The 23,397-nt window shown below is 37.8% G+C and overlaps 1 protein-coding gene across 1 annotated transcript in view; it reads left to right on the top strand.

Annotated features, from left to right (window-relative positions):
- AVL9 (AVL9 cell migration associated) overlaps positions 1–23,390 on the top strand; it is a 42,358-nt gene extending 18,968 nt beyond the window's left edge. The window contains exons 4-16 of the mRNA XM_065831850.2: positions 816–887; positions 1,655–1,744; positions 2,105–2,171; positions 2,848–2,888; positions 4,014–4,052; positions 8,483–8,552; positions 9,194–9,741; positions 12,557–12,691; positions 13,523–13,742; positions 15,143–15,260; positions 16,173–16,226; positions 18,182–18,270; positions 19,510–23,390. Of these exons, the coding sequence (XP_065687922.1) occupies positions 816–887; positions 1,655–1,744; positions 2,105–2,171; positions 2,848–2,888; positions 4,014–4,052; positions 8,483–8,552; positions 9,194–9,741; positions 12,557–12,691; positions 13,523–13,742; positions 15,143–15,260; positions 16,173–16,226; positions 18,182–18,270; positions 19,510–19,604 (1,638 nt within the window). The 3' untranslated portion in view covers positions 19,605–23,390. The remainder of the gene's footprint in view (positions 1–815; positions 888–1,654; positions 1,745–2,104; positions 2,172–2,847; positions 2,889–4,013; positions 4,053–8,482; positions 8,553–9,193; positions 9,742–12,556; positions 12,692–13,522; positions 13,743–15,142; positions 15,261–16,172; positions 16,227–18,181; positions 18,271–19,509) is intronic.
- Positions 23,391–23,397: the final 7 nt, after the last annotated feature.

Raw genomic sequence — 23,397 nt, 5'->3', positions numbered from 1 at the left:
ACTTTTACTTTACTTTTACTTTACTTTTACTTTACTTTTACTTTACTTTTACTTTACTTTTACTTTACTTTTACTTTACTTTTACTTTACTTTTACTTTACTTTTACTTTACTTTTACTTTACTTTTACTTTACTTTTACTTTACTTTTACTTTACTTTTACTTTACTTTTACTTTACTTTTACTTTACTTTTACTTTACTTTTACTTTACTTTTACTTTACTTTTACTTTACTTTTACTTTACTTTTACTTTACTTTTACTTTACTTTTACTTTACTTTTACTTTACTTTTACTTTACTTTTACTTTACTTTTACTTTACTTTTACTTTACTTTTACTTTACTTTTACTTTACTTTTACTTTTACTTTTACTTTACTTTTACTTTTACTTTTACTTTTACTTTTACTTTTACTTTTACTTTTACTTTACTTTACTTTTACTTTTACTTTTACTTTACTTTTACTTTACTTGAGAAGAATGAGCGGTGTTGTGGCTTCTCTTCAGTTACATTACCCTGAGATAAAATGCCATTACCTTTTCCATGACTATTGCCTTTTTGTCACACTAGTGTCTTTTATCAGTCTTCTCCCTGTCCCCACAGCTGTATTTGGATCTTTGCTGTGCACACACTGTGGTGAGACACAATTCTGACATGTCAGTGTTATGACCATTCTTACTAAATAAGGACTATTGAAGGCAGTCAGTTTTAGGTTTTTGTTTAAATAAAGGGGTGGTATGTGGCAACTAGACCTGTGAAAGAATTCTTGTTGAAATTGTGTGTGGGTAAAAATACTGTAATACTTCTGTTTCTTAGGCATTGAAAGTACGGCAAGCAGATATCACCCGAGAAACGGTACAGAAAAGTGTCTGTGTTCTCAGTCAGCTGGTAAGAATGTTTCTTTAACTCCCAAAACGCTTTCAGATAACAAATTAAAAATAATTTGTTTTCCATGTTCTTATTTGGAACCTTTGGCTCCCAACGTCTCTCTTTAAATCATTGCAGAGGGTAACAAAACACTGAAATAAAATTGAATTGGGAGACTATGGCATTTGAGTGAGTGGCCTTGAATTGTTATCTCCTCTTAAGAGTAATTGTAGAATTATCTACCTGTTGTCAGAGACCGGGATATCTGTTTGCACTTTGGAATATTCTTAAGTACTACTAACTTTATTTCATGTAGTAGGATTGAGTGGCTGGCCATTACAATAACTGGAGAGAGTGCCTTTTGACAATTACGAAAGTGGTTTCAAGATAGTCATATAGTCAACATACTCTTGTTTTGAAGGAATATCTTTTTTTCCCAATTGTTTAGCAAAGCCACTGGTCACCAGGCAGGGAAAACAAATTCTGTGCTTAAAGCTGAAGAACGAACTATTACTGGAGTTGCACAAGCAGTGTTAAAGCAGGAAACATCTTTTCCAGAAAGATGTTCAGTGATTGTATGGTATGTGCAAATGGAAAGAAAATAGTCACTGTCCCTTAAAATGAGCGCAGAAGAAAGGCACTGGGAATTAGCAACTCAGGAGTGGCCCTCCATGAATTCTATGTGTAATAATGTATCTAATTGCAAGATAAGAATGAGAGATTAAAGTTCAAAATGAATGACTAAACAAGTTTTCTTCACTTGCTTTTGTGTTTGTTTTTCTTTCAAGCCTTTGTATGGGTTACTTCAGGCAAAGCTGCAACTCATCACACATGCGTACTTTGAAGAAAAAGACTTCTCGCAAATTTCAATTCTAAAGGTAACTTTTAAGTAACAGCCACACGGAACAAAGCTTTCAGTGTATGGCTGTGAACGCCAGTGTTTTTGGTTGGTGCTCAAATATTCCATTTGCATAGGTCACTCAGTTATTCAGCTCTTGTAGTAACTTAATGTGAGCTAAATGAACTACCCTAATCTGACAGAGGGTCAACTTTCTGATTTGTAATGAAATACAGTATTGGCAGCCTGTATCTCCACTGACTCCGTTAGTGAAATTTGACTTTCTGGGGTAAGACATTGATATCCTTGAATAAGTGAACTTTATTTATTCTGGATTTTGTGTGACCATGTGCCATTAACAGCTTCTGGGATTTTTTTGCCTGTGTTTTAACTTTTACAGGAACTTTATGATCATATGAATAGTTCCTTGGGCAGTACTTTGCTAGAAGGTTCACAAGTTTATCTTGGTAAGTGACTTTTTTGTACAAGCAGCAGAGATAATGTTATGCTTACCAACACATCCTCTTCCCGAGCTGATTTGTTTATGTGCGTTAACAGATTAAGCAACAGAGGTCTGTGTGCCTGCACACTATTCTGTTATGCATTTCTTTATTAACAGATTTAAATAACTGTCAAATAAATATAGTGGTGTTTTTGTAGTAGGAGTTAGTTGTGAGTTGAAAGACATGTTACCTTTTGACCTAACAGTCTGACAAGCGACTGCTTGGCTGCTTTTGGGAAGCAGTACCTATGTATTTTTTAGGTGGAACCATTTGGTGGTGTGGGGTGCTCAGGGTTTCATTTACTTGTTATCTGGGATATCTTGCAGTTGATTCTGACTCTTCCCTGTGTTTTCTAAATGTACAATGTAGTATTTACTCGAGCATTCCCATAATGCTCTGTGACAGCCAACAGGAGTAACTCAGAGCGTGACTATTCACATTATTATTGTCTCCATTGTAGATGTAACTCATGCTCCCACTCAAAAGTGGGAATTTTATATGAGTTCAGCTGTTGAAGTAACTGGGTTCACACAGAATGCACAGTATGTGTCCCCTTCCCCTGAAAAACAGTGGCAAGGGGTAAGTTAGTGTCTCTACTAGCTATTGAACTGTAATAATTGCTCTCTTTTTGGTATCTCAGGTCTGTCTCCTCGGGATCTTGTTCTTCACTTTAGACACAAGGTAGGCATTCTCTGCTAGATATATCAGGTACAGCACTTACTTTGTGGAGTAAAATGCTTTGTGAGGAACTGAAAAATAAAGATGTCTAGACATATCTGAGCTGGGAGTAAGAAGACTATTTCCTAAGTACTTCTGGTTATGGCCTCCTGATTTCCCTTCCCCTTTGCCTATGTAACTTCAGTGAAAATAAGTTCCAGACTGAGAAGTTTTGTCTGTCTGCTGGATTCCATGGAGATTTCTAGGTTTTGTGTGACATTTCTTTAGGCCTGTCCCAAAGTGCAAGTGGTCATCTCAGTTATGGTCTTGTTTCTATTTCCTGCTTCTTATCAGATTAACGTGAAAGAAGAATATGTCTGAAGTCTATGCAGACACAACTCAAAGCGTTTTTCCCTATATCTTGTAATTTTTGCAGCTTCTGCTGTCATAGAACCTGAAGGAACTTGCACCTCTCTTTTTTTCTAACAACTATTGAAATTGAGTGTGTATCATATACCTAATGTACAGATAGCATTTAGAGTCTTTTATTATCCAAGAGGCATCAAGGAAACAAATTTGAGAAACTGGATTTCATGGGGTATTTGTGCCTGCTCAGTAGATTACTGGGATAGAACTCATTTTTGTTTAACTTCAGGTGTTTGGCAGTCAGCCCGCAGAAGCATCTATTTTTTTAATTTGAGTATAGAGAGCCCGGACAGCCACCTCTGATCTAGATGCCTCATCTGTGGATACCTAAAACTAGATGAGGTGAATCGTATTCTTGGTGTTTTGCAGAATTCTTTTCTGTGTTTTTGTGAGGGAACTCTTTTATGCAGTTTACTGTTTTTTAAAATTCTGGAATTACCCAGCTTATCTTCCTAATAAGCTTTGTATGATTCAAATTACACAAATGTTGTTTGCACAGGTTTTTCTTTGTGCATCTCATACTATTTTAAAAGGAGTGTTCAGGTGGAGAAAGGATATTGGAACAGTGGCTTTCACTGGTCAAATGTGTTTGATCATTTGACAACTATGCAGTGATTGCAGTGTTGTAACATGAAATCTTGAATAAGAGATCATGCTTGCATGTTATTCTGATAAATGACACCAGTTCACTCATCATGTTTTTCCTTTTTGGGTTTTTTTCAGGTCTTGATCCTTTTTAAATTGATTCTTCTGGAGAAAAAGGTAACGTTTTGTAGGCTGAGGCAGGTAATTGAAATAAAAATGCAATTTTAATTTTTTTTATATGAAGTTATGTAGAATATACTAGTGAAAACCAAATCAATGTAAAATAAAAGTATCTGAAGTCATATCAACAACTTTGCATCCATATATAAATTGGGAAGTGATACTAAAAGTAACTGCTGTCTGTTGACATAAATTATCCTCCTCTTCTGTCTGCAATCAGCCTGACTAGTAGCGTCCCAGCCACAGTAAATAAAATGTGATTGAATGTGAGTAGGAAAACTTAACGTATCATAAAAGGTAGGAACGGATACGCATAATGCAAATAGGTACCTGTGTGAAGGAACCAATAGGAAAGGCTGTTACCTAAAAGGATATGTACAGCTTTACAGGGGTTCAGTAAGTAGAACTTCTGGTTCAGGCTTCAAAGAAACAGACCAAAGGAGATGAGTGCTGGAAGTGTCCTTCAGACCCAGCCTGCAGGGACACCTGCAGGAGATGAGCTGAAGAGCCCTATCTGTTAGGTCAGGCTGAACTCAGCTTACAAACTGATAAGAACTGTAGAATTCCAGGCTCAGTGTTTTCTCTGGGCTATCTTACTGCCTCAGAAGCAATGCTATCTTAGCAATTTAAGTAAAATATGCAAACAGATGCGAAATAGTAGATAGGTTTATTTTCTTCTGTGTACATATTAATACCCTGGATTAAGAACTTTCAGTAAAATGACTATGTATCAGCTCCCAGACACATTTATGCAAGGATATTTTGTTGTTGTTTTGCTTTTTTAACGTTTTTGTTTAAAGTTTTGTTTCAGTTTCACTTTTTCTTCAGTGAACTTGCTGTGGTAAAACACGTCTTCTTCAGAGTGCTGAGGAGGAACATTAGAATTTTGCATTAGCTGCACCTAGAAAGTCAGTAGGACTTAATCTATGAGATATTGAAACAGTTGTGGTTTGTTTGGGGTTTTGTTTTGTTTTGTTTGTTGGTTGGTTGGTTTGGTTTTTTTAATCTATATCCAAGGCCTAGGTTTCTTTTGTGAGGCAGTAAGTATGGCTATTAAAATAGAAGCAGCGGCTTCTAAAAAGCTTTTGCACTTGTCACTTAACTCTCTAGGTTAGATGTACCTTGAGAGTTTTAAGTATTTATTGATGAGAATAAATGCAGTTTCTGCATTAAAAAGCCATGTGCTGAAGACTGCTATATGCAAAAGGTATACTTGAGAAAATATTATTGTGAAATAGCAGGAGTATGCATGTAGAAATGTATGTAATCAAGGCTCAATATGCAAGTTTTTTCCCAAAAATAACTCGATATATTCTGAAAGTCTACATTGATTTTTTTTTTTTTTTTAACCATAAGTGTAAAAATATTTTCCAGTTAAGATTTTGTAAAGTATGTATACTGATCTGTTTGAAAATTTATGGTAGCATTTCATCAGATCAGTTTAGCATTTGGACATACATAAACAAAATACTTTACTGAGCTGCAGTTGTTTTCTGAAGCTGCTTAAACCATAAGACATAAATGCACAGATGGAGAGGGAGGGTTTCCCAAGCATGTTCATATGATTCAAACATATGAAATAGTTTCAAAAATAACTGGATGCTTATTGAATAAACCTGCAGGTTGCTTTTTTTTCCTTAAGATCAAACAGGAAGACAACACTTACAATTTCAAAAGGAAGAGTTTTGGCTTTCTGGCACTGCCAGTTTTCTGGCAGATGTTAAGTGTCTGGAATAACTGTGGGAGTCTGCGTGTTCAAAGACCTTAAATATAATGTGCAAGAAGCCACTAGTAAAGCCAATTTTCCTTGAGCTGAAAAATGCTTGATTGCGACAGACTGATTTCCTTTAATCCTTAGAAATTTGGTTGGTGCCTTTCCACAAGCAAAAGGAATTTTTTTTCACCTCTCAGCTATTGTTGGGCTGGAAGACTACTTCCAGATGGTGATCATCTGACTTGCTGCTGCCAGGACCACCCAGTTTCCTGATGCAGATGTCATAGGCCACATAATGGCGTTGGGAGGGGTGTCGAGGGTTAAGATTGTGGGGTGACAATCAAACCCTGGCAGATGTATTGTTAACCTCCTCTCCCCCCCACTTCCCCCTCTTGCCCCTCCCTCTCCCCCCTTCCCACTCAGGACAGGCGATCGGGAGGGAAAGAAGGACAGAGAGAAGAGAGTTGGAAAAGTTAAAGATGTTTTACTAATGCTACTAATAAGAATAGAGAAAATAATACAAAATATACAAAACCAATCTTGTAAGTCTCAGCAACTGCAGAGCCAGCACCCAAAGTCCCGAATTAGACTCTGTAGCCAACCGGAGCTGGATTCAGTCTCTCACTAGGCCTCAGTTCGCAGGGACGACCAGCAAGGTCCTCTCCTAATGTTGGCCATAAGCAGAAGGGAAGGAAAAAGGCAAAAAAGGGCCGAGATTCTCATGATCTCCCACTTTTATATGAAGTATTCACATGAATGGAATGTTATACAACGTTGGTCAGTCTCTCGATCATCAGTTTCTTGTTGCCCCTCTCGCGAGATGTCCATCCGTGTTTATCAATAAGTTTGCATTCCATTGCTAGGTTTAACCAAAACGTGTGTTGGGTTCTCCAGAAAAATGCAGCTAATATGAAGGCTTTAGCTGACAGGCAAAAATTCACTAAAAGAGAAACTGGTTTTTTAACAAAACCAGGACAGAGGGGGTAAGGAGGTGTGTACCCATATAGACAGAAAAAAGGCAGAGGGACTTGATGGAACAAATATAGGAAAGTCCTCAGCTTAAGTAAGCGGGATTCCCAAACAAAAACCTAGAGTGGAATAGATTTCTTGAAAACAAGGTACTTGTTCATAGGCTGAATTAATTCTGTAGACTTAAAAACATGTTTGGCTGGTAGGGGTATCACGGGGTTTCTGTTGTAGTTCATTGTTATTATACCATGCATCTTTCATGCGTGCATTTTAGAGCAGCATCTTAAAAGAAGTTAGACTTTTGTATTTAAAAGAAGTTAGACTTTTTTATTCCCACTGAGTCAGCCAAAATTCTTTCCTCAGGTGACCTTTTTGTTCTTCTCATTGTGCTTTTTCTGTGGCTGTTGCAATTCACCTATCTTGAACACAGAAAAGAGAAAAATAATATCCATAGTCTATTTCCGGCTGAAGTACCATTAAACATCATTTGGACTGCATGGGTCTTTCTCTTGGCTCCATCAATTCACCAAACTGTAGACTTGCGAATACTAGCTGAACATGAGTTATTATTCATCAGTCACTTCTGAGGTGTCTTCCTGGCTTAAAACACAAGTCTTTGATTAAGTCTGAGTCCACAAACTTGCGCTTTTAATGTCATCATATGTCTGTTAAAGTGGCCTGTAAAGTCATAAAGTTAGATCATTCTAGATTCCTTTGCGTTGTTGATTCCTTGTAATGATCATGTATTTTTTCCTAGTCTTGTGCTGCGTGAGGATGTAGAAGTGGCATTGTTAAACAAGTTAACTTTTGTGGGGTTTTTCTGGTTTGAGGTTGGGGTTTTTTGTTTGGGTTTGTTTTGGTTTGTTTTTTGGTGGGTTTTTTTTTGTTGTTTGGTTGTCGGGTTTGTTTTGTTTTGTTTCTTTCTTTTCTGTCTTTCTCTCCTCTCCCCTGAAGGCCTGTCTTGGAGGAACTCCAGTAGTAATATTCAGTCTTCCTTGTGTCTCTTCTTTCATTGTTAGCCTTTGACACCCCCTGTTGAATTCCTAACTAATTTACTACTCCCAGTCTGTGATTTAATTAAGGAGATTCTCATTTCCCATGTTATGCCTTAGGTGCTTTGCCAAACTTAATGTCAGTCATATCCTCTGTTTCCAAAAAATCTTTTTCTAATCATAGGAAGATACCTATAATAAACGCATGCTGCATTCATCCTGTTTTTCATTTATCTGCACACCTTTCATATGCTTTCTTGGAAGAGATATTTTTGCGTAGGTATTTGTCAGAATTCTGAAGTGGGGATGATTTGGCCTCTTTGATTTATAACAGGGATTTTAATGTACTGCAAATGAAAAAGAATTTATGCAACATGTCAGAAATAACTTTTTACTGTCAGTCATTCAGTAACTGGGTCAATTTGGGAAAAAAGTCTGAATGACTGACAAAAATCTGAATGATTGACAAGTATATATCATGCACACATGTATATATACAACATATATATTGCAAATATTACTATATATAAGGATACAATAGATATATTTAAATATTTCCTTTGAACTGTTGTAAGAGCTTTTGTTGGTAAGCAGACTTTCTAAAATAACAAAGCAATGCCTTGAACAGTTTGCGTATGTTCTGTCTTTGTCACACTTAAGTGTAATGTTATTTTTCTTATTTTCTCCTCCCTAATTCCCCCTTCCTCTTTTGCATACTTTCTTCACCTCACCCTCCTTCCTTCTGCCACCAGGTGCTATTTTATATTTCTCCAGTAAATAGATTGGTGGGAGCTCTGATGACTGTCCTGTCCCTCTTTCCTGGTAAGATTTTGGACTTATTTTTATATACTTTCTGGTGATAGCTTAGACTGGCCATACTGTGTTTCATTTGGAAAACAACTTATGTTACAATAGAGTTATGCTGGTATGTTGCCTGAAAAATGTGTGACTTGTATGCATGGCCAGGTACTATGTACATGTATCCTAATGTTTAATATTTGCACTTGATAGGTTATTTATCGTGCTTATCTGAGCTGCTGAATCTTCTGGTGTGCCTGTGGGTAACACAGACAGGACTCTGAATCAAAGTCACAGATTCCTGTTAAATTTCTTAAAAAACACACACCTCTTTTACATGCCCACTTAAAAAAAAAAAAAAAAAAGAAAGAAAAAACCCCAAACAAACAAGAAACCCCAAACAAAAAAACCCACATGACCAAAACCCCTAACCTTGCTAATTCTTAGCATCTATCAGGTCTTCTCATAGCAAAAAAAGTTGAGGCAGATTCTTTAGGAGCGAAAATGTGGGGGTTTGCTTTTTAACACCTCCTCCTCCCCAAAGTAGTGTTTTAAAATATGTGATTTCCACTATGCAAACGAGAGAACTTTGTTCGTTTACTTTAACAAAAGTTACTTACATTTCTATTAAGATGCTGATATTTGTGCGTGCTATTGCTTTCCAGGTATGATTGAACACGGTCTTACTGACTGCTCTCACTACAGACCAAGAAAGAGCATATCGGAGGATGCTGGATTGCAGGAAGATACACCACGGTTAGGTGACTCTGTTTCTGTGTCTGCTGCTGATACTTCAAATACAAACTTAGCAGTGGGAAGAGAAGACAGGAAGATGGCAGGAAACCGTTCACGTGAAGGTCAAAAAGCGAAGGTGCCTTTCTCCCCATCAGAGAAGACTTGCAATGGAGCTCAGACCTCCAATGATACTGTGCAACGCTTGAAAGTTCCTTCCCGCGCTTCTCCAGCGTCCTCTGAAAGTGACTGGGAGACCTTAGATCCTGGCATTTTGGAGTGGCCTAATTCAAAGGAAGGAGAACGTGAAAATACAGCATCCGAACAGGCTGAAAATCTTCCGAGCGAAGGCCTGAGCTCCGAAAGCCTTCCCATCACCGTGCAGCCGCAAGCAAACGCGGGACACGCGGTGCTGGCTCCAGGGTTGATATCTGGATTGGAAGAGGACCAGTACGGTATGCCGTTGGCTATTTTTACAAAGGTAAACATGTTGTTCGTGATACCTGGTAACTCATAAAGACATCTGTTTTTCCAGAAGTGGCTAATAATTTTGATTACCCAACTCCAAATGGACAGTAGGGTGCTACAAAACGTGTAAGTATGGTCTCTGGCAAGTGACTGTGTTCCCAGGCAGGCGGAAAGCACGAGTGCACGTCTGGAGGGGTGTGTGCACGCACGCAAGCACTCCACTTTTCTTTCATATGTATACTCACATACTATTAGCAAGTCTTCGTACTGGTAACCTGCAAACCCCACTGTGGTTAATAAATGATATGTATCAGTAACTACTGTTTTACTCTGAAGAGTTGTTGATGTAACCAACATGGGGAAAGATCAGAGTACTTAAGAAGTGTTTACATAGTGTTTACCTTAATCTAAACTAAGGTGTATTTTAGCTGACACCTAAGCCTGTGTTTTGCTCCGTAATTTTTACATATATGTATTTATAAATGTGTCTGTATATATGTAGAAAATATGTATATAAATGTGTGTGTACATATGCACACACACACAATTTTTATACATATATATATATATATATATGTAATTTCACCCTTCTTTACATGATAGCTCTTCCCAGTTGCCTATGGCTTTTTCCCTGTGCATGGTGGTGAGCTGCTGAATTTTAAGCTTGTCCTGATGCCTAAAAACTCCAGGTGTTCCAGAGTCTCTGTAAGGACTCTGATAGTCATTGTCAGATAGCAAGTAATACATTTACTAGGGCTGTTTTCCCACTTATTTTAAAAAAAGGAAAATTAGTCCCTTTAAAAAGTTGTTTTGTCAGTAAAACAAGTTATTTTTGTTTGTTTGTTTGTTTTTAATGTAATAACCTTTTAGATTAATGTTTGCCCAGAAAGTAGAAGATTCAGATTTCTTTCCTCAAGCTGATGGGGGTTTGAAGTGGTGTTTCTTCCTTTGGAGGTGCTGATTTGCATTTCCTGGCAGAACACTGTATTTGATGATTGTGTTTCTCACAATAACTTTCGTTGGAAACGGGACACCGTGTGGACCCAAGCGAGCAGCTCAAATGTCATTGCCCTGTATTGCCTCACGTCACAGTTAGAAATGCTTTTTCAACAAAGATCTGCAGTCTGGTGTTTGTCCTTATGGTCTGCTAATGAAAGGAATAGCCTGTAAATTGTATTTAGTCTAGTTCTATTGAAAATACTAGATTGAAAGCAAGAAGAAAATAATTGATAAGGGACCCTACGAGTGCAAACTTAGTTTGCTACTGAGCTCATAAAATGGAAAAGTAAACAATTTCAAGGAAGCTGACAGTTTCTGTGTGTTTACCTTCTGTCCCACAAAGGCACTTTTCATTTGAGTTCATGCAATGTAATTGAAGCAGAAAAGGGTTTACATCTCTAAGTTATCAGAAAAATGTAATTTGAAGTTATAGTTTAACCGCTTACTGGAAAGTTAATTCTCTTTTAGAGCTCTCATCTCAGAGTTGTTTTATGCTGAGCCATGGAAAGACTAATAAATCTGACAAATGTGAATGGGAGGAGATTTTGCCAGATGGCATAATGCGCTATCCAAGTACGCACAAGCATGAGAAAGAATAGGTTGTGATACTTGTTTATTTAATACGAGTTCTGTAAGATCTAATACTCCTTTCATTTGCACTCTTCTAAAATGAATGAAACACGTTTATGGAAATAAAACTTTTATACTTAGAGAAATGTGAATTTGGGAACTGACACTTAATAATTTAAATAGTGAAAAATTTCCAAGGCTTTGCTACTTGAATATGCAGTAAATAAACCTTAATTTGCCAGGTTCTTAAGCCATATTTTTTGAAAATTTTCCATTTTAGGTTGGTGATTCCTCTCAAAGCACCATTGTTCCTTTGACACAGGCTGTTTGTTTTCAACTGATAAGTGCTTGTCATCTGGAAAGTCATCCCTGTGTCTGATAGAACAAAAGGGAATAGTTGTGCTCCTGTCTTCCATGTGTTTCCAATTACCATATACTGTGTGATAAAGTGCACGTGCTTTTTGTTTCTGTCCGGTTTCTGACTGTTACCCTTCTGGGTTTCTACTAGTGAATGAATTGCTTTGTGCTTTATGCAGTAGAACAGCTGGAATTAGATTTCTGTGTTAGACTTCAGGGGTATGTTGATCCTATATTTAAAAAGAAAATTCCAATACCTACAACTGCTTCTCAATGATCTCTCAATGACTTACCTCAAAACCTTTTTTCAGCATGTCTGTTTTGTTTTGTTTTGGTTTTTATAATTGGAATGTAGGATACCAGACTAATTTACAAGCACGGAGTGCCTAAAAAGCAGAGTGTGCTTTCTATGCCGCTCTTTCTTAAAAGTGAACGTGCATATGCTCATGAAAAAACCAATTGCTGTCTCTGGAGCCTGGAAATCTCCACCTACAAAATGTGGAGAGCAGGCTGTAGCTTTCCTGGATTATGTACCTCAGGGCTACTGGAAGGACACCATGGCATGCAAGTAGAGAGATGAATATTTATCTCCATTGACTTCTTGTCTCTGAACTGACCTGAGCCATCACTTTTATTCTGTTGCTTTGTGAGCGCCATTTGATTCCTGTCCTTTGCACTGTATTTCAGTTTCAGTCCTGAAACTGAAAGGCAACACAACCTCTTGAAAAATGTAGTTGATGTGGAATCTGGTTGCTTTGCTTTGCAGATGTGATGTAAAAAAACAATAGATAGTCTTGACTGAAACTGTAATAACCAAGGTCGAATGTGCTGGTTTTTGTTAGGAAAAACTCTGAATATAGACTTTTTTAATGTTAATTCTCTAAATATCTCTGTTACTTCAGGGGTACCTCTGTTTGCCATACATGGCGCTGCAGCAGCATCATCTCCTGTCAGATGTGACAGTCCGCGGCTTTGTTGCAGGAGCCACCAATATCCTGTTCCGTCAGCAGAAGTATCTGAGTGATGCGATTGTGGAAGTACGAATCTTTGCATTTAAACTTCTTGAACTGAGGAGAAGGGTTCAGAGGAGAAGCAGAGATCGCGTTTTAAATACAGCTTTCAAGTTTCACGTTGATGCCCAGATTTTGAATTACTTTCCTATGAGATAAATTCTTAAATGCAGAAGCTTATTGAATTTGTATCATTTGTTAGGATAGGATTAGATAAACTATGCAAAATTGATACATGTTTTTCTGTATATTCTTATATCCAGTATTTTTATTTGCAGGGCACTTCTTAAATATTTATTTTGTTGCAGGTATAATTTTACTTCTCATGTCACGGGCTTTTTTCATGGCTTTGTAATAAGGTCTTCCAAAATAATTGCATTCTGCTGAGAAACAGATACAGTTGGATAATAAAGCACATTGCTATTGACTTCCTCCTGATATAATCAAGATGTTAAAAAAAAAAAAAAAAGAGTATTTAAGAAAACACTGTGATTTCTAGTGAATAGATACAACTGTATAATCAGCATTTGGTAACCTGAGATAGCTACATATGGGTAACCAACATAATATAGTGAAGTGATGATCAAAAAGCCTCTAGAGAAATACATGTGAGCACCAAATTCCCCTGCCAAATCCTGTCAAATAAGCAGGTTTTACTATGTGCCAGGAACACGATCTGTTTCTGGTTGTATCAGAGCAGTATCTGACTTTCTGAGAACAGTTAATTCATTATTCCTTGGGCCATTTGTTTCTTCTTGATATTTTGATGGACTGTGGGTTTAAATTTAGGTGGCAATATATAGTAGCATACATCAGCAGTTTTATTTAGATGTTTACCCTTGGAATTATTTCAAACAGATAGAAGATGCCCTTGTACAAATCCACGACCCAGAACTCCGTAAGATCCTGAACCCAACAACTGCTGACCTCCGGTTTGCAGATTACTTGGTGAAGCACGTAACTGAGAACAGAGATGACGTTTTTCTGGACGGCACTGGTTGGGAAGGAGGAGATGAGTGGATCAGGGCTCAGTTCAGTGCTTATCTTCATGCCCTGCTCGCTGCTGTGATGCAACCAGGTACCTTGTCTAGGGACTGAGATGCGGGTTGGTGTAATAACCATTTGCTCTGTTGCGTTAAGCATGTGGCCTATTGTTGGATCTCCCTCTGCTTAATGTTTCATTTTAGGCTGCTTGTTTGGTTCTCCTTGGCCATCCTTGTTACTCCTTGGCAAGCTTATTACTAATTCTTACTCCACAGCCTTACAGACGTTTTCTTCTTTGACTCTCTCCTCCTTAATTTAATTAACCTTACCTCAGAAGTAGAAGTACGTGAAACCCCATATATGATGAGACTTTACAAACTGGGTCTTAGAGACTCTGTTGCAACCTGAAGTTAATTTTGGGGAACTACTTGAGTTCAAGGAGACATTAAGTTAAGCAGCTGCTTTGAAAAAGTTATACTGGGCTGTTCCATCCCTTTTCCCTTCCTGCCATGGTCTTAATTAGGGATTCACATAGGTGAAAAGTGTTATCTAGAGAATCTATAAGCTTGTGTTTTCTGAAGCTCAGCTTTTTTTGTCTTAAATTCTCTATGTTCCAACCTTTTGTGCGTAAAAATAACTGAAAGAGTCGGTGTTTTATTTGTGGAAAATGTTTAGTTTGCCCAGCACTGACCCTGTTAACTCAGTTCTCATCACGATTTTTCTCTGTTCACATCAATTAACTATTCAGATATTGTTCTGAGGTAGTTGTGAGAAAACATGGGATTGAGAACTTGATTTTAAAGTCTGAGAGATGTTAAGTTCTTTGACAACTTTAATATTTTAAGGTGATTACCTGGTCAGTATGAAATGTCAGGGTTTTCTGGAAACTCCTGCTACTTCACTGGATGGCTCTAAAATGATTTGCTATACTCTTCAGTGTTTTAAAGTGGATATTGTTATATTGATATTGCAGTTTTGGAGTGGATTTGGGGTTTACTAAATCTGACTGAGTAACAACACAGTACAGTAAAGCCCAGTTTATCTGACAAAGACGAATGCAAATGATGTTTTTGGTTTTAGTTGCTATGTGGCCATTCTCTCCCCTTTCCTGTCTTTGCCCAGGAAATAAGTTGAGGCCTATGTTTGGATGAATTTTTCTTATTTTTCCAGATGAGCTCTTTACTTAGAACTTCAGAAACAAATTAAAAATAAGACGAGTATTTTTTTAAGCTGCCTTGTTGTTTGTTGGCGGGGAGGGCTGAGGGAGTTGTTTTTTGGGTTTTTTTTGTCTCTTGTCCTGGCTTTGTATATTTGGGAGACTTCAAAGTGAAAATGGTAAAACCTTTTTGAAGTGCCCAGTTCTTGGTGCTAGAATTTTACTTGTCTTTGATAAGACCCTGGAAAAATTCAATTTTTCTTTAGAAGAAAAAGAGTAATTTGTCTTGTATTACATCTCTAATGAATTGCTGCAAATTCATATCTTTAATTTAACAGACAATGAAAAGACTTTGTCAGACTTTGGAACCGCATTTGTAGCGGCCTGGAAAAATACCCACAACTACAGAGTATGGAATAGCAACAAGCATCCAGCTATCGCAGAGGTAAATTCTAGGTAAGGAAACTGTATTATTATTATTTTTTTTAAACATTTAATATGGCGACCTCCTAGCATGTGTAGTCAGGCACACAGTTCTGTAGAATTACAGCATTCCCCTTGTTCCTCCTATAAAGCCTCGATGGTGAAACTTTGGGGCCCTATTCTGTAAGTACAGAAACCAAATATTTCTGTTCTTTGGTACCTTATAGTAATTCTGGGCTATAGTTTTATGAAGAATAATATATCCAGAGTCAGGAGAAGTGAAGCTTGTTTGAGCAAGTTCATTATTGGCTGTCCCCGGCTATAAAAAGTTTGTCATTCCTCAGGAATTATCCTCAGATGGTTCTGCTTTTTATTAATTACTCCCAGGTGTCCAGGGAATAGCCAGGTCCAGGATTGTCATTGATGGGGATGAAGGGGACCTGGCTGGTTCATGTTGCATCTGCTACACTTTGGATTGTTTTATGTGTATTTTCACTTGAAGATTAGATGATGTGAGGCTTGGTAACACTGTTGGCTGTGCATGAGTATAGTTTGACGTGGGTTGTTGCTGTACTGCAGGGAGTTTTGTTTGCTTTGGCTTTGTCAGCTGCTGTAGCCTGAAGAAGGTTTTTCTTTAGATCTACACGGCTCTTTAGGTCTACTTACGGGATGTTTTTTTCAGTTTTTTATTTGCTTTGTGTTGCTAGGAGGTGCTTCTGCCTTAGCATGAAGAGATTGTTACTGTCTGGTCTGTAAATAGAAGGTGCCTTACAGGTGAAGAAGAAATCCAAGGTTGAATAGTGACTAGGACCTAACCTCTGTAAAGTGATTAGTAGTATAGCTACAAAAGCTGCAGAGAGGAGTACAACTAATAATTGTATGAGATGGATTAATCGTGAAAAAATGAATACTTAATGATTTCTTGGGTTTTTCCTCCTTTTCTAGCCACCCATTCCAGGGACAGTACTCGGTATCAGATGTGAAGTTAAGATTGTCACAGTAAGTATATGGTACTTTGTGTGTTTTCTTTAGAAATGTGGTCAAATATTAATAACTATATAACTTTTGCTGTAATGAACTAAACAAAATAATAATTTGAGTTGGCCATGTACATGAAACTATACTCAGCATTCTCTTATGAAACATCACCACATCTGGAGATAGAACGTTTGCCTAAAATAGAGAAAAACAGTGCTAATGCACTATTTTGTGTTGGACTCTACATAATAGAGCTCTGATTTTTTGCGTTGCAGTTATAAGGCTTTTGTATCTTCATTTTAAATTGTACACTGAAGCTGTTAAAACTTTGTTTGTATGTTGACATCAGGTCCCATTATTAGGAGAAAACACCTTTTTAAAAAATTAGCTGTGTTTTAATACAGCATTGTTCTAAAACTCTCCAAGTTCACTGCATATTTACTGAGAGATGGTTCTGTTTCTTCAATTTAGAAGTTTAAAATGACTTTTACGCAATCTCTTGTTGCACCGCACTCAACTGAACTTTAAGTTGCTCTCAGCCCTTACGTGTAGTATTCAAGTCCAAAACTCAGTGGTCATTGTTATTCCATAGCTGTTCAGCTCTACTGAAGCCAGAATTCAGTCTTGCAGTTAACTATTTCTTCTTGTTTATGCACCAAAAATAGATTGTTTTCTCACTTAGCTGTGTTGACCATAAAACATCAGGGACTGGTTTGTTAATGTGCCTATAAATCAGCAATATATACTTGATGGTGGTTCTGCACCTGCCTTGTCTGTAGAGCTAAAGCACCTGCAGACATTGAAGAACAGCTTGAGGAATAAAAAGGTTCAGACTTCAGCCTGCTGAATCTTTTCTGTTGATTTTGCTGATTGATAACAGATAAAACTTCCATGATAGTGACTGAGAATGCAAGTGCATCAAGATTATCTCGAGGTAATTGCCTTTGATAAGGTGCATGTGATAGCAGCTCTTACTATTAATGGGTGGTCTTTGTAGAAAGATGTAATTTGAAAGATGTCAAGGTGTGTATAGACTTTAGACTTTTACTTGCCTTATTTTTGTGTTTGAAAGAAGGCTGTTAACTCTTCTGAGCCTGAAATGAATGTAGAAGGAGCAGCAGTTCTTAGTATGTACCTAATAATAAATAGTCTTACAACAGTGCCTTTATTATCCAGATGGGACTTTGCTATCAGATACTCATCAAAATGACTTGCTTTTGCAAACTGAGCCTAAACTTGTTCTTGATGTACTCCATTCTTTCTGCTTTTTGCATCTACACTGGAATTTTGAAAGTGGAAAAAGAATGTGGTGTGCTCTGTTGTTAAGTTTAAAATAAATGGGTTTGCAAAGCCTGAAATGTGGACTTGAATGTTACAATTTAGAATTAAATTATTTTCAAGTGATAACACTTGTGCAGTAGAACTGATAGCTTTTGTGCTTTTCTTTCCAAATGACGGTAGTGTCTGTCATCATTTTACATTTCTTTAACAAAAGCGTGAGTGTAAACTGTACCTGATAAAAAATTTAATCTTAGAGCAAGATACGAAGTAAACTCTATTTAGAAAAAGTAGAATGACTGATCAGTAGCACTTACTGTTTTGTTTAAAGTTTATATATTGGGGCTAAAATTTCTCAAAACTACTGCAAATCTGACTTTGTAATTTAAAACATAAATGCATTTTGCTAAACATTTAGGAAAAGTATAAAGTGTACTGTATAAGAATGAATTGTTGGGTGTTTTGATTCCTGTCTTGCTGACAGTGTCCTTTCTTTCTCTGCGAAGCTCGCCTTACTAGTCTATGTGGATAAGATGCATGCAGGAATTATGGGCTTGATCATATATATGTAAAAAAACTATATGTATGCTATGTAAATCTGTGCGAGCACTGATAAATATTTTAACTCTCTATATTTTATTTACACCTGGAAGTAAGAAGTCAGTCAGCTAACAGTCTTGAGTATCTCTCTTATTTAGCTCTGTGCAGAACAGCGAACGTGGAAAGAAGATTGGAAATGTGATGGTTTCTACCAGCCGGAATGTTGTACAAACAGGAAAAGCTGTAGGTAAGAAACTTACAAACACAAGTTTCAAACACAAAAACAAAAGCATCATTTTGAGGGGTAAAGCTGCTGCTGGAGGCGCTATATATTGTGTAGTATTGGGAAGAGAAGTAGCTAAACAAAGGAATTAGTGTAAATTCATTTTCCAGTTTGTGCTGGAGATGAATGGGGGAAGCGAGATGTTCAGTTTTCAAGTTTTCATGTAATCCTGGGTTGCTTGGACCCCAACACCACCTTCTGCATTGAACTGTTCTCAGTTTATATCACTTTGAAACTGTCCAGAGCTGGTTGAAATCAGAGGGAGATTTTGTCTCAGTTTCTGCAGGTTTTGCAATAGTCTGTAATGTTCTGGAAAAGCAATTGCTGCACTTGAACAGGGACAACACCACATTGTCACCTTGCAGTGTGAGATAATGTGAGTTCACCCACTGAAGAATCTCATAGTTGTTCTGGAGTAACTTTGCTGAATTTTTTAGCTCCCTTTTTTATTCACTGGGAGTCTTCCTACTCTTTTCTCCCTGTTGCACACACTGGCGAGGAGCACCTTTTGGCACAAAGTCTGGCAAGCACAGAATCACAGAACGTTAGGGATTGGAAGGAACCTTGAAAGATCATCCAGTCCAGTCCCCCTGCCAGAGCAGGAACGCCTGGATGAGGTTACACAGGAAGGTGTCCAGGCGGGTTTGAATGCCTCCAGAGTAGGAGACTCCACAACCTCCCTGAGCAGCCTGTTCCGGTGCTCTGTCACCCTCACTGAGAAGTTGTTTCTTCTCAAATTTAAGTGGAACCTCTTGTGTTCCAGTTTGTACTCATTACCCCTTGTCCTGTCACTGGTTGTCACTGAGAAGAGCCTGGCTCCATCCTCGTGACACTCACCCTTTATATATCTGTAAACATTAATGAGGTCACCCCTCAGTCTCCTCTTCTCCAAGCTAAAGAGACCCAGCTCCCTCAGCCCTTCCTCATAAAGGAGATGCTCCACTCCCTTAATCATCTTTGTTGCCTTGCGCTGGACTCTCTCCAGCAGTTCCCTGTCCTTCTGGAACTGAGAGGCCCAGAACTGGCCTTCCAGGGCAAAGGACAACATAGGCCATCTGCTGAGCTACTACTACAGACTTGGGTTTTAAATCCCAAATTGGACAACTGATTGTGCGATTTATTTTTTTTTCCGTTGGTCTTTGTAGTAGCTCAGTAATGATCGCGCTACACTATTGACCTTCTTTCTTTTATTTTGTAATACAGGTCAATCAGTCGGAGGAGCCTTCACGAGTGCAAAATCAGCTATGTCATCGTGGTTTTCCACTTTCACGCAGTCAACCCAAAGCCTCGGGGACTAAATTACGTTTTTCTCAGAATGCTGCTGGATATTTCAGGTGCAATGCTTTCTCTGAGCTGTAAAAAGACCGCTCCAAAACATAGGAGTGGGAATTAACTACACAGGACCAAAATAAGGTATATGTTGCTTGCAAGCAGATGCGAAATGTTATCATTCAGTTTCACTAGAAGTATAGAGAACGGTGAGTGTCTCCATGCAATGGGATGGCCTTTGCAGCATATTGGTTATATTTAAAATGACTACTTTTCTTTAAAACTGAGCCTTTATAAAGACACTAGCAAACAGGGCTTGTTGCAAGCCAAACGTGTTTGACTTTAGATTTGTACATTTTCTTGGATGTTAAAAATATTTATGTAAACTAGTTATATTTTTCAATCTAAATAGCCAAATGTTTGTGAATTCTTGTTAGAAATAAGCAGAGTATAAATACTGATTCCTCTTTCAGGTTGGATTGGAGAGCATCTCCGCAAAAAGTATATGGTGGAAACCCTTAAAGGGTTCCAAGCTAGGTGGAACTTTCTCGCTTTTACCTGCAAGCTAAAATCAGTAGGGTGCAGAGTAGGACTTAAAGGTTTTATTCCTTTCTCCTCTGTAGCCACGTTACAGTTGTTTGCATTAGTCTGTCTCCAACTCTCTTTAGGTCCCCAGATCTGTGTGATGGTTGCACAGTCATTATTTTCTGGACGTTATGCAGTAGGGCTTTATAAATTTGCCTATGATTTGGCTGTATTTTTACACTGGGACATGAATGGGATTCCGATTGGAGAGATCTCTTCAGGAAAAGTATTACAATGCAATTCTCCCAAATTGGGATTGGGTCATAGCCAGTTTTGTGAGGTCTTGCTCTATTGGGATGTAATTACACCATCAATGTAGTTACATACATACAAATACCAAGTACTAAGAACTCCTAAAACTAGAAGTAGCACAGTAGCAAACTCTGCGTGGCTTTTTTATTTTTTGCCAGTAAGGTTATGAAGACTCTTCCAAACGAAAATCAGCTTTATCGATTTTCTGTGTCGACTCAGGGAATGTTGTGTTTGGATAACTACTTTTTTCATAAGGAAAGTGACACTAGAATTGAGAGAGTGACTGAAACGGCTCGGTTCGTATCCTCGCGTGAAGAAATATAATAGATTATATGAAAAGATGGGGCATAATGGTGTATTTCTTACGTAACGTGCATGCGGTATCTTCTGTATGCAAGTGTATTCCACTTCCTACATCTCCTGATTCTGAGAGAGATTATTTCCTGTTTCTTGCAATGTATGTGCCTCTATATGCCTTCTAACGTCCCCATGTAATAGCTGTTAACATTTACTATGTTACATTATCAAATGTTCCAACTTTCTGTAGTAAAAGGCTTTTTGTTTATCGCCTCATCAGTATCTGTCAGCATTTTACCATGTTCTTCTCTGGGGCCAAGATTTCAAGTCACGGTTATTTCTTCTGTTCCTCAAATAAAATACAGCAGCTGTGCAAGAGATAAACAAGAAGGCTTGAATGTAATTTGTTTTAAGAAATTAAGTTCGCATTTATTTAGGTGCATTTGAAAACCTAGAAGAAAAGTGGCACTTGAATCACGTAATTACTCTTCAACAACTTAGTTTTCAGTTTTATTGCTTCAAACAGCAATTCAAAAACACAGGATCTGGTGGAAAGTGTTCATTTTTTTCCTTCCAGTGCAAACTAGATAGAATAGCCATGGAAAACCTGGGAGTATGCACCTGGTTTGAGTAGTTTCATTCGAGAAGGGCAAAAAAGGCCCCTAAAGCTCTACTAATCTACCGCTTCTGACATACAAGTAAAACGTATCTATAGAACTGCAACTATTGCTCCTGGTCTCTTTGTGTATTTGTGTCTCCTAAAACTTCCGATGCTCTTTTCTGGTTTATTCCTCAGCTCTGTAATAGATATTTATGTATTTTCAAAGGCTTAAGTAATACTTAATACGCAGGAAGAGCTCTGGTGAAATAAGACTAGGGCTGCATTTATTTCTGATGAGTCTGAAGCTTTCAGATTCAGTGTGCAGATACAAAAATAATCTAAAATAATTACTTGCTTTTGTGGAATGGCTAACATATTGTCTGCTACATGGAATTTAAGCAGTGAGGCTTCATGTTGTAGTGAAGACTGACTGAGGGTGCGTAAAGGATTTAAAGCACCTATAAAACTAACTTCAGCAACTTAAGGCACGCTAGGTAAAGCTGGGCTTAGGAGCTCACAGTGGTGAGGCCAGTGGTTGGTATTTACATATGCAAGGCATAGAAACAGGATCTGCAAGGATCCCTTTTTAATACCTTTGCCACCACCTCACCTGTGTTTCTTCTGTAGAATTCTCCTCTGCCCCAAATCTGTATAGCAAATTTGTTAGTTCTCTGCATTCCCCTTTCTCCCACAGACTCCCTTGCTGGCCCAGGGATATTTAGAAAGCTGACTATATATGTGTACATATATTTTTTTTTTCTTTTTAGTAGATGGGTGTGAGGAAAGGCAGAATGGGGTGCTCCCTGCAGTGCTAAACTGATGCATGGCTGCTTGCTGCTTTCTACAGGGACGCTGTTATGATATGAAACTTCACAGTATTTCTCTTATGGGCAAGAAGACCAGCAAGATCTTTCTCTGCAGTCTTTTTCCCACTGTCCCAGCCGTCTCTGTTGTGGAGCCAAACATACAACCTGATTTAAGAGTATTTTCCTTTGTTTACAAATGATGGAATAAGAAAATTGTATTCATTTTCCATCTTTTTAAGAACCGGCATCCTGCTAGCAAGTTGGACTGTCATTTAAACTCGTATAGTGATTAAGACTCATGCAGTGGGTGGAAATGAAGCAATCTTCATAATATGTGGTCTTCGTTAATGTGTGTTTGCTCTTTGACATTTGCTTAAACTTACTTTTGGGCTGTAGGAAGGCATGCAGCCACTGGGGTTCATCTAAGTTCATGTAGTTCTCTTTTAAATTTCATGGTCATAACCTCTTTAGTTAAATCCAATGCAAATACAAGTTATTTTCCTCCCCTCTGTTTGAAAATTTCCAGTGCAAGCATTATTGCTTTTTCAGATATATTTAGGCAGTCGACTTCCATTTCAAAGACCCTGACATCCATTCCTGCACTGCAAGCACTGAGTCCTAAATGAATTGGTGATAGTGCCTCAAATGAGTCAACTGAAGTGATGGTTACAGCTCTGTGATGTATGAAACAAGGGCATTGCTGGCTGGCAGGGCGCAGCATGAACAGGTAATACAACAGTGCACCTCTCAACTTTCTGGCATCAAAGGAATCAACCTCTGCTTTTCATATGTGCCACCATTTGAGGAACTGCCTATTGAGCACAGATCTGAGATTTAAGTCCCCCCAAGCCCCACAAGACTAACTATTGTCGGCCTAGTATTTCGTTTGACTAAAACATTCAGCATTTTTCATCAGTCATTTTTATGTCATAACCTTAATTTCTGTGCACATCTGACACCAGTTTCCTCAAATATCACAATGTAATTATCATTTTTAGATCAGTGTTCTAGTACATCGCACTTGTTTGACCTTGCACAGCTGTTTTAAGCACCTTTTGTAATTAAATTTTAGTATTTTGCCTAAACAAGCTTCCGATTTCCATAGAAATTATTACTAAGCAGAGGAATCAATGTGACAGTATTTAATTGTAAAAGTGAAGGCGTGAATGCAGTTTTTAAACATAGAAACTGTTGCTTGATAATTGAACATACAAGTAATGTATTTGATTTTCCTTGTGCTGCTTGAATAAATAAATACACCCAGCCTGTTTAAAGCTCTGC

Source organism: Patagioenas fasciata, chromosome 2, assembly GCF_037038585.1.
Source record: "Patagioenas fasciata isolate bPatFas1 chromosome 2, bPatFas1.hap1, whole genome shotgun sequence".
Lineage (NCBI taxonomy): Eukaryota > Metazoa > Chordata > Aves > Columbiformes > Columbidae > Patagioenas > Patagioenas fasciata.
This window is presented reverse-complemented; position numbering and strand designations above follow the sequence as displayed.